Source organism: Molothrus aeneus, chromosome 2, assembly GCF_037042795.1.
Source record: "Molothrus aeneus isolate 106 chromosome 2, BPBGC_Maene_1.0, whole genome shotgun sequence".
In the NCBI taxonomy this organism is placed as follows: domain Eukaryota; kingdom Metazoa; phylum Chordata; class Aves; order Passeriformes; family Icteridae; genus Molothrus; species Molothrus aeneus.
In genome coordinates, this window is record NC_089647.1 from 16,263,068 (window position 1) to 16,279,271 (window position 16,204).

The 16,204-nt window shown below is 39.1% G+C and overlaps 2 protein-coding genes across 3 annotated transcripts in view; one reads left to right on the forward strand and one right to left on the reverse strand.

Moving 5' to 3' along the window:
- CMSS1 (cms1 ribosomal small subunit homolog) overlaps positions 1-16,204 on the reverse strand; it is a 227,879-nt gene that overhangs the window by 139,308 nt on the left and 72,367 nt on the right. The gene's annotated exons all lie outside the window — the stretch shown is intronic.
- The window catches only part of FILIP1L (filamin A interacting protein 1 like), a 173,795-nt gene that overhangs the window by 105,694 nt on the left and 51,897 nt on the right, over positions 1-16,204 (forward strand). For both annotated transcript variants that reach the window (XM_066571987.1, XM_066571988.1), the window contains exons 4-6: positions 5,227-5,513; positions 7,674-7,847; positions 14,880-15,058. In XM_066571987.1, coding sequence (XP_066428084.1) covers positions 5,244-5,513; positions 7,674-7,847; positions 14,880-15,058 — 623 coding nt within the window. In that variant the 5' untranslated portion in view covers positions 5,227-5,243. The remainder of the gene's footprint in view (positions 1-5,226; positions 5,514-7,673; positions 7,848-14,879; positions 15,059-16,204) is intronic.

Here is a 16,204-nt window from a genome sequence, read left to right on the forward strand (position 1 = left end):
TCCTGTGTGCACCAAAACAGCACAAGGTCTACTGAGAATGAGAGCACAGCTCAAATGAGACAGCTGGTCATGGCACAGACCATCCCTCTGAACTGAACATCCCTCTGGAGAGAAGCCACTTCAAATGGTTTTCAGGAAATCACTAATGAGTCTACCCAAAAGGAAGGGCTGTTTTCTTTGGAAGTGGGGCAAATTTACCACAAAGCAAGTTATTTCACTTAGGGGAAGATAAATGTCCTAAGCACATTCTGTGAGAAGGCACCAGTTCCAGGAAAGGCTCAGTGATGCTGTGAAATGGCCATATTCTGGATTCTAATTACTAAAAAGATTTTTTCATGTTCTACCCCAGTTCAATAGGTGCATTTGCTTGTCTAAAGGTCCCACCAGGACTGCAAAAGATGAACAAGACAAACCTTTGTGGGACCCCTTTTCTTCTTGCCCCAGTCCACAGTTATAGTGATGGGCAGAGGATTGCAGACCTCTGTCCAAAAGACATGTGCTCTGCACTCTCCCATTACATTGATTTGCCAAGCAATCAGATCTCAACTCCTTTTAGAAGTCAGCCTGTTGGGAGGAGTCCTATCCATTTCAGCAAATCAAAAGCACTGCCCTTTAAAGGATGATAAAATCAGAGCAATGTAATTCCTTGGTTAGTCATGGATTTTTGCAAGAAGCAGCAAGTTCTTAACAATTCAGGGTCCTCACCCTGGGATTAATAGGATATGTAGTCCTGGTGAGGGATTTTGCTAGCTCATAAATCAATCACTGACTAAAAAGGAAAACACCAAAGGTGAAAATAAATGTCAAAATATCTCTTAAAACTCTAAGATGAAGCCATCTCTGAAGGATATTTCAGTCCTTCCCACAAAAGTTGCAGGGATTTTGGAACACCTGCTAATCTGCTGCTGCCAAAGAGACGTATGCAGTTTAACCTCTACTTCACAATATGATTGAGAGGGTGGAGACCAAGTTAACATCATAGAAACATTTGGTCCTTTATTCACCTGGCTCTTAAGGAAAGTATATTTTGACAGTTCAGATTCCTTGTTCATCACCAAGAAAATAAAATATCTCCTTTATATGCAGAAGGACATCATTCAGTTCAGAGATGAACAAGATCTTTAAAACACAGAACAGAAAATAAACTGTAAAAAGACCAAGAACATGAACAACTAAGAATAGATGCAAACTTTGCTGAGTCTCTAACTTGCAATTATTTGATTTACCAGAGTGTTTCAGTGTAACCCAATGTCATTCCTCTATGAATCTGGACCGGGCCTACCAACCTGCACACATCTGATGAGCTTGAGAACCATCCCACTGTCATTTCAAAGCAAGATACAAGTGCAAGATCTTCTGTAAAACAGGCACCTCATAACATGAAGGAAAGCACAACAGTGCAGAACACAGGTCTTGTGCTATTCCATTCGCACAATTACAGAAAACTAATCTCTAAGTACCCACAGCACAGTGGTCTGTGATTTCAGGAAATGTGACTTCATGATCTGGATGCTCCCTTTCAATCTTCTTTTAATTTTGATGCAATCAATGGTACACAATTCATCATATGAGAATGCTGGCAGGTATCCTTGCTTCTTCTGTTTACATAGCTACAATCCCTGCTTTTTTAGCAATTGAGCTAAAACAGATGAAAGATCACAAATGCAAGGCACACACAACCAATTTGTTTTTAGCACTTGTTTACTGTTTTCTACAGCATCTTATATTGTCATCCCTCCTGGTGGTGCAGAGGAAAAGGGCTTAAGTTAACTTCTATACAAAGGCTTGCCACAAGACACTAGAGTCAACTCTCCAGGAGAAATCACAGAGCCTCTGTGAAAGGCAAACTCTTTTACAAGAAGGAACACTTTTTTCTTACCTCTTTCTTGGAAGACAGCTTTCTTGTACATAGATGCCATCATTATAGAATGTAAGTGTTGCTTGAGACAGATATGCAAAAAGGCAAATTTTATGCTCATTAGCCTAATCTTGAGAACCCAGGCTCACACTGTTTGGGTGCCACAAACAACATTTATGATACTCCTAAATTTTATGGGTCTATTTACATTTTTACCTTGTGGAAAAAAACCCAACGAAATAAAACATTGCTCTTCATTAACCCTTCAAGAACATGGAAAGAGTTGCTCAAAACAGAAAATAACCCAATGTACCAAAACACCCTGGTGAAAAATTTCAAATGATGCTACTTCTGTCTTAAATGTCTCATTACAGTCATTCCAGTCATATAGGGTCTAATAGCATTGCAGAAAACCAGCATTCTCTGGAATAGAATGGGTGTTTTTTATGTTTTGTGCCATGGTGCAAAGGCACGAGTAGCTGATGTTCTGTCCAAAACATCAGGTGTGTTTTGAAGGTGAATCCCTTAGGTGGTGGCACATCTAGGGAGTCTGAAAATTTGAAGGTAGTGAGGAGTTTCAGGGTAGGTGAATGGGATGTTTGGTTTTGTCCATTTCTGAAGTCCCACTTTGCTTGCTACACCAGCAGTTACACTGTGCATTTGAAGTTTTAAATTACCCTTCTGTTACTCATACCTACCTCCTCTGACAACCACATTAGCACTAACAGCCTTTTGTAGACAAGACAATGCTATAAATAATAATGCCTATCAGTGTACAGGTAGTTAAGAAAGTTTAAGTAAATGAACTGAAGAAGAATATGTTAATAAAGCAGGCTACTAACACCAGAGTGCTTGTGCCTCTCATCAGCTACATTCAAGTACCATTTAAAAAGTGCTTGAAGTGTACCTTCAGTATTTCACTTCAACTTCTAAAATTCACATTAATTGCTTAATTGGATAAATATTTGCATTAGCAGATTAGTAGGCACTGGCATTCAGGAATGTCAGAACAGAATACAGGTAAAGTGTACATAAATGCTCTCAACAAGAAAAGGAAAAACTCCATCCTGGGAGACTGAAAAGATGCCATTCTCCATAGGAGCACAGCCTGTCTGGCAAGTCAGCTGGGCTTCCCAAGGACCAGGTGCCTTTTGCCAGTGCAATAAGGACTGAACTACCTGATTAGGAAGTATGCATGACAAACCTAAAAGGGAGTCACAGGTAACTCTCTACAGCCGTGGATACTGGGTGACATGTGGCTTTGAAGCCAACAACATACATACACTGCAAGAGTAAGTGCAGGGGAGGATGTCCTTCTTGGACTGTTTTTCCAAGTTCAGGATTTCCACGTGCACCCAGTCTCAAAGAATGAAAAGGTATGAGGCTCTTCCTCATATCCTGGTTTTCCTTTCCTTCCACAAGAAATATCATATTGACATTTGTTGTCAACAAGTTTGATACTAGCCTGATGTCCAGTTTATACCACTGATGCAACTTGCATGCATGAAGGGGGTTTCTTGTACTACTTATCCATTTCATAGTGTCCTGTGCTTGTGCTGTCAAAGCCCACAGACAAGCTCAGAGTACATTCAGGTTACCTGATTTAGCTCACTACTCCTGCATTTAAACTTAAAAGCATAAGCCTTTAACTGCACCCAGAAGCCAAGTAGGCATCCAGCATCTCACACTCAAAGGAAACCAACAGCCATCTTCCCAAGTAATAACAATCTGTAAGCAAGAGGCAAAAGGGGAGTATCCTAATAAACACACCACAGTGAATAAAGGGAATCTGCATTTGACTGGAAAAAACAGGACAAAGACACTAAAAGTACTCATCACCAGGCTGCCAGCCTGCTATGAACAACTCTTGGTTTCCTACATGTACTACAGTAAGCTCCCATCCTACCCTGACATTGTTGATGCTTCACAAAACCGTTTCCAGTGCACACTGCCATGCAAATCTGACACACCTTAGTTTTCTGAGACCTGGAGGACCAAGTTTTTCTTATTAATGAGTGCTTCAAATCAGACTAGAAGAGACTTTAACATTATAGAAAATGTCACTTTCTTTTATGGTAATGTTTCTGATCAATTCACCCCACTCTCAGACGTCATCCTTTATAAACCAAAAGCTACTTCCACCTCCTCTGTTCTTGCAGAAAAACAACAAAAGGAATCATTCTTAGCATTCAGTGGAAAGTTACTACAGTTAACGAGTGCAGCCACAGAGTTTAAGATTTAGTCAGAATCTGGTGGGAGTAGGGGAGGAGGCTCCCAAAGAATTTTATCAGCCACAGAACTGAGGCAAAAAAGCAGCCAAGAAATCATCTAGTGCCTATAACAGACCATAATGATTTTCTAGACTTTTCAACAATTAGCTTGGCAGTTTAATAAGAAAAATTGTGCCTTATTTGTGTTTGGAACATGCTGAATTTCACCTTTGAATCACACCATTGGGTTATTGTTTGCTAGATGGTATCCATGACCACAGTTTTCCAGCAGAGGTGGACTATAATCCATTCATTCCTTAATCTGAGTGGTGATAACCAAAACACGAGTTCCTGAGGTTAATCAATATTTATACAGTGTTAGTCATTTATCTGCAAAGGCATTAGAGTATGTTTCCTTAACAGTGGCACTTCAAAGGGGCCTAGTTAGGAGAAGTCTCCCTTTCACCAGGTACTAATACCTCTAGAGTGCTGGACTCAAGCACTTAAGAAGTAGCAAGGTTTTATACTGCATGGTTTTAAGAGTGGACAAGTCATAATCTGCAAGGTAGTTTGGTTTTGGTGGTGATGGTGCTGGGGAGGGAGCATTTACACTGCTGCTCACTTCTTGCAGTCTGGATGTGTTTGTTAGTCCCTGCATTTTGCCAAACATGGATAATGCAGCCTCAATACCTTGTAGTAGTGGAGGACTGCTTTTGTGCTCTCCCTTGGGTAAACAAAGGAAAACAGAACACTATTAAAGTGGAACAGAAAGATCTTCCTAGTGAAAAGCTTCTGAACCTAAATCTGCCTCATCATAATAAGTATCTATCTGAAAGGTGAGGTAACAAAATAGGAAACGTGGTTTGCAGTGATGCACCCAGTGCTGCTGCTAAAGATGATGTCTTTGAGGTATCAAGGATGGAATTGCTACAATGGCATAAGACCAGTAAATACTCACTTCATTAGAGACATCCAGTAAGGATCATAGCCCAGTCCTGTTGGTTTGCATAAGGTTATCAGCTTTTGTCAAATGACAAACAGCCTTGTGCAGAAGGAGAATTACCATTCTGGAGGGAATAACACACACCATCAATTATAGCAATAGTTTTATAATCTCTGTTAGCTAAAACAATTACTTTTCTCCCCAATTTCCTTCAGCTTCAGAGATATAAACCATGCATTCCAGAACTAACAGCACCGAAAGCCCAACCAGACCAAAGCTGAGCCAGCCGAGGGCGAAAGACCACCACAAAGGAGAGGCTGGTTACAGTGGGAAAGGAAATGCACAAACACAGCAGAAAGAGAAGGATGATGTAGCCCGAGCCAGCACCATCCTGAGAAGTCCAAAGGCAGAGAAAAAACAAAAAAGTTCTGTCAAGAAAAGAGAGGATCTCTCTCGTGATGACTTGCTATTTCTTCTCAGCGTGCTTGAGGGTGAATTACAGGTAATGTATTGCCCTGCTTTATACTCTGAATTAAAAGACACTCCACCCCCATTATCCCCTCCACCACAAACATATGCTGCTTTTATGTTAAGAAAACACCTTACACAGTCTGATACAGGACAAATATGAACTGCAGTATACAAAACCACCCCAAAATAATAGCTATCATAGCTATCAGACAGGAAACATGATCTTTGTACTACAAGTAACTCTCAAAGCAGACAACTCATAAAACTTTCTACCTGTGCTGCCCCATTCTAAATATCTCGAATGCAAAATATTTGTCATTGTATGGTTGATATGGAGAACATACTACAGACCTTTAAGATATTTTACTTAAATTTTGTCTTATCCTCTCACTCCTATGAAGCATGAGCTTTACTCCCTATCAAACAGTAGGTGCCACTTCACAAGAAGTAATTAATTTAACAGTATTCTAACACTTATGGCTAAAAAAATCAAAATAGCCATTTTATTTCCCATAATACAAAGCAAAAGTGTTACATGCCACTTAGCCCACAAGTTAGTATATTTTAAGAGAGAGCATTTTTCTACCTAGAAAAGGAACCATCTGTCAAGTGGTAAATGATGCTTAACCTGGTCAAATATCATTTCAGGAAGTGGGAACCAGATTTCCAGTGAGCAGGGAAAATATTTCTGTGGCAGGCTTATTATACAAAAGCAGTAACTTTAAAACTGCTCACAGGCACAGAAAAAAGTAACCTGGCCAAAGTGGCCTAAATGGGTGTAGCACATGGGGTCAGAGTTTATTACTAGACAGTACCTGGGAAGTTCTATTTAAAGTGTGTGTGTTTATATAATGATACAGACACGCTGAACAGAACACCCATGTGATATGAATATTTAACAGCTGCACCGATATTTGAGGGTAGATTCAAGGCAAACTTCTACACGTTGTTTCATTATCCAAACAGAACAATTTCCATGTTTGCAAAACATTTCTCCCCTGCCCACTTGGCCTTTCTTAATTTAGGTTAAAGTTCAGACGTCACACATTTTTATATATTTATTTATATTATACACACACTCTTCATTACATGTCCATCATATAAATATATATATACACACACACACACACACACAGACTCTTCAATTATTAAGGTTTAAAGCTGGAATAGGGAAATGAGGAACTGGAAAACAATGAGCCCAACATCAACATTTTAAATCACATCTGAAATTTAAAAGGAAGCAACACTATGAATGAAAAAGATAGGAAGTCATCTTTTATCCCTTATTTTCCACCTCCTGTACTGCCAAGTCAAATCACTGAAGATCAGCTGTCAATCCAATCACAACAACGTTTCTAATTTAGATGTCATTCCTTTCCAAGTTCCAGAACATTCAAGGTGTACAAAGACCACTCTTCTATTTTTTTTTCTGCTAAGGATTAGAAATAGACTATTTTATATTTTAACATTTGTTTAAACAGTCATAAATGGGGATACAGAAGTCTTCCAACCAAAAGGAGTCAGACTAGAAGTGTTACCCTCCCCTGGTATGCCCTTCTCTCTGATTCCCTTCCTTCCTATTCCATCCTTCTAGGATTAGCGCATACTTGTTTTTAACTGAGATGACTGCACAGCACAGATGTTTGAGGCAGTTCATGTCATTTGGATCCCTGCAATAGAGGCAGGGGGGCAACCTTCACCACTGGAGGATGCAGAGTGGGGGGAAAAACCCAGGAGGGACACATCTGTAATGGGTTTAAACTAGAGAAGTCATCTACACCCAGAACACACAGAATGTACAACACTTGCAGGTTTCAAGAAACATCTCACCATCCTGCACTAACAAGTCAATTTGTAATACCACAAGACGTACTTTGCCCTAAAACTTTTTCTTGTGAATGCTACACGTTAGTCCAGAAACAGCAAAACAATCTAATCATTAAAGAAGTACTTAAGCTTTGATGAAGGGTCTGAAGATCTTGGAGTTTATGTTGAACTAATAAAATACAAAGACCAATACTTCCCTCATGCTTTTCAACTGTCTTCGTATAACTGACTGTTCTGGAGCACTTTACACACATAGTGCTATTTTAGAAGTTTCTCAGTTTTCTTAAAATCAAAAGCAGAGATCCAGTCTGTAAATACATAAATACAGTTTAAGAAGATAAAGCCTTAATTTGTGTTTCTGCAGGCTCAAGATGAAGTTATAGGAGTACTTAAGGCTGAAAAAATTGACTTAGCCTTGCTTGAAGCACAATATGGCTTTGTTACTCCCAAGAAGGTGTTAGAGGCACTCCAGCGCGACGCTATTCAAACAAAGGCTGAGCAATGGCAAGAAGATGTCTATGAAAAGCCTATGGGAGAGGTAAGAATGAGTAATTGATATTTAACCACAGTTCCGACCTAATTCAACAGAAAAATCTCACCCACTGCTGGGGAAGGAGGCAAATGAGCTGTAAAAATCTGGAATGGAACATGAGTGTGAGTGAGTGCAGAACAAAGTCCAGGATCCAGCTGGGACCTGAATCTAGTGATCCTCACTTATACTGCAGACTGGGGGCTTTACACATCAACATACCTGATTCTGTCTAATTCAAATCCTCTTATTTTTCTTTTCTTTTCCCCTTCTGTTATCCACATTCCCAGCCCATACAAGCAGAAATCTCACCAGTCCCCACTTGTCTCATGGAGGCCCATCCAGTAGCAATGACACAGCTGTGCACCTCTGCATATCCCTGCTCCCATTAATTCAGGAGCAGTCATGGGGATACCTGCTTGGTCTGAAGAGTTACTATAATGAGCTGGCATCAGAAACTTCATCCAGGCAGAAATCTAATATTCTCATGTTATACCTAAGTAACCTTTAGTTTAATTACACTGCAGCAGCAGCTGCCATACTTTCTGAACAATGTTATCTGATTTGTTTCTGCCCTGCAATGCAAATCACTGGATATTAAAACACCTTCATGACAGATTGTGTTTTTTTATCCCAGGTAGTTGTCTCCAATTCAGATAAACATTTTTTAACATACCGCTCAGTATAAACATCACAAAATAAAAGCAGAAATTATGAATAAAAGTCTTCTATCAAGTGTTTTCCAAGTTTTTTTTCAATAGAAATGTACCTAAGGATACAGAAATCATTCCAGACAAAATTTTGTCAGGCAAAAGGTCAACTCTCATTGCAGAAGCTCAAAGGTTAAAATCTCTGGTTATAATCTGAAACAGATAAAGTTCACCTGTGAAGCTTAATTTATTTTAGAACATTGTGGTATTATGTCACAGAAACTTTGAGCACAAATGGAAATGTTTAAGAAGTCCAAAACAGTTTGAAAACACAAGCTCAGTCAGTTACTTTATGTAAGTTTATACACTCTTTCCTTCTTACATTTAATGGCAGAGAAATCATTTCTAGCACCACTGGATTTGGCAATTTCAAAAGGCAAAGGTAAACACCTGTGAGCAACTGAAAGGGTAGAAGGACGATTGCCCTTTCATCTTGGTAAACCAAAGAATGCTGTAATAGGCAGGCATTCCACAATTTCAGTTTCAAAATCCCCCTGAATTATGTCAGAGATCCATTCTGTTGTTTTTCTGAAGGTTTTCTTCTTTTCTTTTTTTTTTTTTTTAATTTTTTTTTATTTTTAAAATACATATAGAGACCAAAGGAGAAGTGGAACCAGTCACAAAGTCCAGGAACAGACCATTTAAATTCTCCCCTTTGCTACTAGGACAATGTACCTTTGTATCTGCATGTGCATCTCACCCTTGAGAGTTTTGACTGGCAGCTCTGAACACAGAGAATCTTCCCAAAACTCAAGTGAAATTACAATTAATTTCATAAGGCAACTGTAAGACTTCCAGTCCTTTAACTTTCTCTCACAATTATCTTATCTATTCTAAATGTAAAGTTTCTTGGCAAATTTGATTAAGAATGTAGTAGGAAAATTTGGTGACTGGAAAACTTTACTCATTGGGAACAAGATTCATAGGTGAAGAAATGTAGAAAGCAGCATTAATACATCTCCCTCTGCAAAACCTATGATAAGTGTGACAGACCAAAACCATTTCTTGTTTGGCCATGAGGAGATAGTAATTTTTTTTTGAAAATAGGTTTTTCAATCAAACTTGCTCTACAGCTATTTCTTTCTGCAACCTAAAAAAATTCAGATAGGATTACTGTTAGCACCTATATTTGAGTGCCATAAAAGAAATTAGACTTTTATTTTGGTTTTGTTTCTGATTCAAAGGCCTGAAAAGGTTTTCCATTTCTGCGTGGTTTATAAATTTAGAAGTAGTCCGCTTTTGTGAAAAAAATCTGTCTTCAGATCAATCTCCACTTCTCTTGAATAGACAATGAAGAGTATTCAACATTCTAGTTAATGCAGAATAACAATATAAGAATAATTTTCCCTGATTCAAAAATAAACAATGTTTTTTAAAGGAATCAAAAAAATCAGAGATGGTGATGTAGGAAAAGAGAGGTAAAGATGAAGACACTGCAGAATTTGTGGTGTCTTTTTCTCTTCATGGCATCAGAAAGCAGATTTTGGTTTCTAACTTTCCCAATAATATAGCCAAAAATAAAAAAAATCGTTTGCCTCACTGTTTGAAATAGAATGAACCTCCTACCACTTTGAGAGCTTCTCTAAAAGAAGTTAAATGAGAAGAAAGCCTGTATTTTGCATCCATCAAGGATAATTAAAAACTGAATCAATTTTTGAAATCCCACTGCCTATCACCTTGGGGAAAGATGCACCCTCATCAGTATTTTAACAAAGGCTATTCAATTGTGTTTTCACAATATCTGCTAAGTGTTGGTAAAACTTTCCAAGGCAACTTGCCCGCCACAGCTGTAGGGCACCAATAAGTCAGTCACAGGAAGAGACTCAAACAGCACTGCTGACAAGGTGGCATTCAGGAGGAGACCACCAAGTATCTGCATGGAAATTTGGCTCAGCTAGGGTTGAAAAAGGCAAGGGAAGGAGTGCTCCCAAAATCTCTGGTAATCCTAAACTCAGGATCGTACATTTATAAACAATGATTGTGAGGATATTATTAACAGGAATAATATTACACTGAACTTCGGATAAAAAATGTAACTACCCTGGATTTTCTTCTGGCACACCACCAAACACAAAACAATCTAAAAAGAGAAAGATGAACAGTTCAGTTCTGATGTAATGGGTATGAGATTCACCATCCTAGTTTGACTTCAGTCAAGAGTTAGTGGCAAAATGTAGTTCAACTATTAAATTCATGTGAATTTTTAGCTTGCTCAACTATTCACAGTTACGTAAGGCTATGCCTCTGATTTTCCATTGTATTGTACAGCGTGTTCAAGTATTAATTCTAGCAAAAAGCCCATATGGTTAGCAAGAACAAAACAACAAATCACTTAATTAAGATTTTATCACTTTAATTTTCAACAGAAGACATTTATACTGCTGCTTATTAGTCCTCTGTGGTTTTTAGCTAAGAACTGTGTAGGCTGAGTAAACTTGCGTGCATGCATATAAATGGATATTTCTGCATGGGCAGACCTAGCATTTGGCCAGAGCAATGTGAGGAACCCAGTGCTGCTGGAGACGCTTCTGTGTGAGGATCTCACACCAGCAGGGGTTCACATGACTTCTCTCTCTTCTCTGCTGGAGACGTGGGAGTCAGCCACAGGATCTCACAGGGAAAATGCAAGAGTCAAACTTGCTCCCAAGGGAGGTGCCCTTATCTTGCAGAGGGCCACATCATTTTCTCAACAAACCACAAGGAAGTGCAGCAACCCAGTCCCAGTCCCAGCTTTGTGTGGCCAGGCAGGGAGGGGAAGGTGTGCTGCACAGGGACATACTAGTGTCACAAGGCCAAATGCCCTTTCCTGTTACATATCTCACACACAGATCTCAAGTGTGTGCATCAATTGTGATACAGGATTGCTGTCTCTCCAATTCTCTCCTTTATGAGCCACCTGTACCAGGAGACAGTCCTAGCACTTCCTCCCTTCCCTCCCGAGCTCACAATCTTCACCTTGTTCCCAGCCATAACAGCCAAATGCTCACAGTAGAAATGATTTGACAGCATGCTTAAAAGAAACAGAAATGCATCTTCTACTCCCAGCAACAGGAGAAAACTGCAACACGCAAACTGCTTTAATACAGCAGCTCATACTTTTCTCTTTGATATGAGCAGGTCTCCCCAAGAGACCTACTCTTCTTTTTGCCATTTTAAAATTCTTTGCTTCAACTCCCTGCCTTAAATACACACCTCACCCATCCTGAACACCAGCCTGTAATCCCAAGTGTTGTAATCTCAACAGTGACAAACGTGCAACTGTGCTACAAAAGTACAGAGAGCTACAAAACAGCACCCTGGAATTAATAACTTATTTTTGCATACTGCTGCATAGATTACTGCTTGAATTAACCTCTTGTAGCCATTCAACAAGTACCCTAAAGCAAACAAAATGTACAGAACATATAAAACCCTCCTGGTAGGTCCCACATCCTTTACCAAACAGTGCAAGAAGCAGGACTATTTTATACTTGGTAATGTTGCTTGGCTGATGACTAAACCTCACCTCAATCAAGCATTTACATGTTCAGAACAAGGATCATTTAATTTATTATCAGACTGTAGCCAGAAATGTCAGTGCTTTCTTATGACAGCAATTTACATATCTCCTCAGATTTTTACATATACTTGTTCAAAGTGGTGGTCCAATGCACATAAATGCCTTTACTTTCTCAACCCCACCCATGGAGCCTGCCTGACCTCACACTGAGGGCTGAGACCAGCAGGCACTCCTGGCAAAGCTGATGCCCAGCTCACATCAATTTAAGCAAACAGAGCTGTAGTTGCAAGCAGCACTGCACCAGAATTTTGTCAAAAATCAGGAGCCAGATTGCTTTCTGACAACATTGTATATTCACCTGACAGCATCATCTTTAAAAAGGATTAGAAACTTAGGTGATGGCATTTATGAATCTGTAATACCTGTTCCAAAAACCCTTCTGAAATCTTGGGTGGTGGGGTGGTGCGAAGGTTGATAAAACATCTTTTTGGAAGTTAGAAGCTGAACAAAAGATTTCAATTTTTAAAATTTCCACTTCTGGTAATATAAGGGAGAGTGTGAAGAAATTAAAATGGACAGATTTCCTCAACCTGACCTTTTAAGGCAAACCAGTTTTCAACTGCTTTAAAAGATATAGAAAGCACAGCCAAAAGATTCCTGTATAAGGCGACTCTTGCTTACCAAGAGAGATTGCATATGCAAGGGTTTAGGTAAGAAATGTTTTTCCAGGGGAGGTCCTGCTTCAGGATCATGATTCCAGAAAGCAGTCACCTTGCTAGGGTAAGCATACAAATGACCAGTGAACAAGGTAAAACAATCTTAATGATCTGCTGTAAGAGCACCACAAAATAGCAGCAAAACAAATAATCACAGGTTTCTTCACATTTCTTGATCATGCATGAAACAAGCTCAGCTGTGTTACAACAGAAAAGACTCTCTAGTGCCATAAGTGCAGAAAAAAATGGTTCAAAAATTTTTTGTTGGAATATTTTGGACTCAAACCATTTTCAAAGCCTTCTGAATAGCTCTTTCTTCTTCATTCACAGTCGTGTCAACAAAAGGCTAACAATTATTTAGGAGGAACATAAGAGAATATAAATAGATTTAAAATAAGGTGAGATAAGCAGGGGTAAATTTGGAAACCTAAGCAGAAATTGATGATATCCTCACTCATTCAAGAAAGTCATATTGTCATCATTTCTATTGGCCAAACTGTGAATAAACATGAGGAAAAGATAATTAATCATACTCCCTGGAATTAAATTGTCCAAAACAAGCAGTGGCCCTAAGAATCTGAAACCCCGCTGTTTCTTGTGGCACATGCAATTCCTTGTGAGGGAAACATCAGAGAACCAGAACCAGTTTTGCTTCCCACACTGCCCATTTGTGAATTCTTTCCTATTAATAGAGTGAAACACTACAATCAGATTGACCTACTAGAATAGACTGTGGTTAGAAGGAGGCACTGGGCTGCGAGCTCAAAATTTCTCTTTTCCAAAAAGGACACAAGGATTCCTATGTTGACCTGATGAGGGAGGCAGTCTCCAAAGGGGAACAAGCAGGGAACAAAGCTGGTCACAAATACAGACTCTTCCCAGATCTTTTGATGGCCTCCAGCGATCCTCCCTGAAACTATTCAGCTAGATCAGTAATGCCCAAGGAGGAAAACCACTCATGGTTTCATACACACACTTGTACAACTCAGTCACACACTGAACTCAAAATTGTAACAGAATCTTCAGAATCACAGTTTTCTCTCAGTTTGTGGAGTTATTTTAACAACATTAGCCTAGTGAACAGTAATGCCAATATCTCTGTGGTTTAGAAAAATTAAAAGTTATTGCCAAAAGCTAAAATAGATTATTTATATTAAAATATCACTATATAGTAATATTTAGAAAAATTGAACATTTTTTACTATAAGGGTGGTCAGGCATTGGAATGGGCTGCCCAGGCAGGTGGTGGAGTCACCATCCCTGAAACTGTTCAAGAAATGACTGGGCATGGCACTTAGTGCTATGGTTTAGTTGGCATGATGGTGTTTGGTCAAGAATTAGAATCAATGATCTTGGAAGTTTTCCCCAAGCTTAATGATTCTCTGATCAGGTGTTAAGCAGAAATCCTTAAGGAAGGGAATTTTATGCTCAAACTGTGCCATAAAGGTGCCATATAAAAGAAAAATACTTCAACAACATGTGCAATCTAAGGAACATAACAGGAAATGCCACCATTAAAAATAAATATTTCTAACTATTAAAAAATTCAGCACTTAGTTATTCCAGAAACCCAGAGCTATGCTCAGAGTCAGCACAAGAGACAGGATTGTTCTGCACTCTTGGCACAACCATGCCTTTATTGTGAAACCAGAAAACTGCTTTTTAATCTACCTCTACCTTACAAAAGCAATTTAATGCTCTTATTTCCTAGGCAGCTATAAGTGAAGCAGCTATTTCTACTCAACCAAAAGTCAGTCGTTCACTGTGTGAAGCACTGGACGATGCTTCTTCTGCCAAGACATCTGGTTCTCTACCACAGTGATCAATGAGAAAAGCACAACCCTGGGAACAGTATCTGTTAATTAGTTAAAAGAAGTTGAGGATCACTCATGGCAGGAGGAAGAAAGGAAGGCAAATGAGGGTCTTGAAAAACAGTACCTTATTTTTTCTAATTTTTTGGGATTAGAATGACAGAATTAAACTGATACCTGATGACCTTGCTACTAGGCTTATTATTATTATATTTTTAAGCTGCTCTGAAAATACTTTTAGTAATGAAAGTCCAAGAAAGCAAAAGTTTCAAAATACTTCAGGAGTCTTTCTCTTCTTTTTGCAGCTTGATAAAGTTGTAGAGAAACAGAAAGAAGTTCACAGAAGAATGCTGGAGCAACTTCTAATGGTGGAAAAAGCACACAGACAGACACTGCATGAACTAGAGGAAGAGAAGAGGAAGCACAGCAAATACATGGAAAAAAGTGATGAGTTTACAAACTTGCTGGAACAAGAATGTGAAAGGTAAGGTTACCTCTTACCATAGTACTAAGAAATATGCACAATTTAACATTACACCTAAGGTTCTCTCTGCTTTATTTTGCATCTACTAAAAATCAGACATGCTTGTGGTATTATATTTTGAGAGTTCAGCTGGGAAAACATAAATAATGACTTCTAACAAACAATTATGTCTACATCTCCATCAGCCAGCAAAGTAGGTCAAATGGTTGGCAGATTCTTCAGCACATTGCAGGACACCAAGGATGTTACACTGCAAAGAATACATGGAGACAAGCAGATGTATGATGTTATAACCAACAGGAAGCAGGTGAACCTTTCAGTGTGTTTCAGAAGCTTGGTACTCTCTGCAGTATGTAAGGAACAGAACACATCATCAGACATGCAGCCTTTCATGACAGAAGAAAAAGACATGAGGAAAAGTAGATATTTGGACAAAACAAAGAAATACTAGCGAGAAAGCAAAGGCAGAGGATAATGTCCAGAAAGCTTTGAAAGTAAGAATGACAAAGGTCTCATATCAGAGTTGGCATAAAACCCATAAAAACAGCTTTATTTTTAAAGAGTAACCTAGAAGTGCTACAGCTTGTTTAAGCACAGTGTTACAATTTCAATACCAATTCTCAGAAGAATTAAGAATTCAATTTCATTTACTGTCCTTAAAAGAAGCCACTTTAGACTGTGCCACCCTTGAATCTGCAATAAAACTGAACACATCCTAAGGAAAAAAAAATAAAAATCAAAGAACATTTCCTATTCCCTGTATAGCTAGCCCAGAAGATAGGAGAATATTGTCTCAGTTTCCTTTCGTTTAGGAACAGATGGAAATGTTTGGGTGTGAGAACGTCAAGCCTATTCTAAACTGACATTATGCACAGATAATTCTTCCTTTCCCTGGCCTGTGTAAGATCATGTCCTACGTATTCTGGCAGCGTTCCCCCGTGTGCTGCACCTCTCTCCTGCACGTCCATCAAAGGCAGCACACACCGAGCACACGGCCGGATTTATGGCTCACAGCTATGAGGCTGGGAAGAAAATGCTTTGCTCCTCAGAAAAATGTGTACAGATGCAGGCAAGCATAGACACACAGAGAAAAGCACATACTAGGAACTGTTCTTGGGAATCATCATCAATCAGGAGCCAAACCCT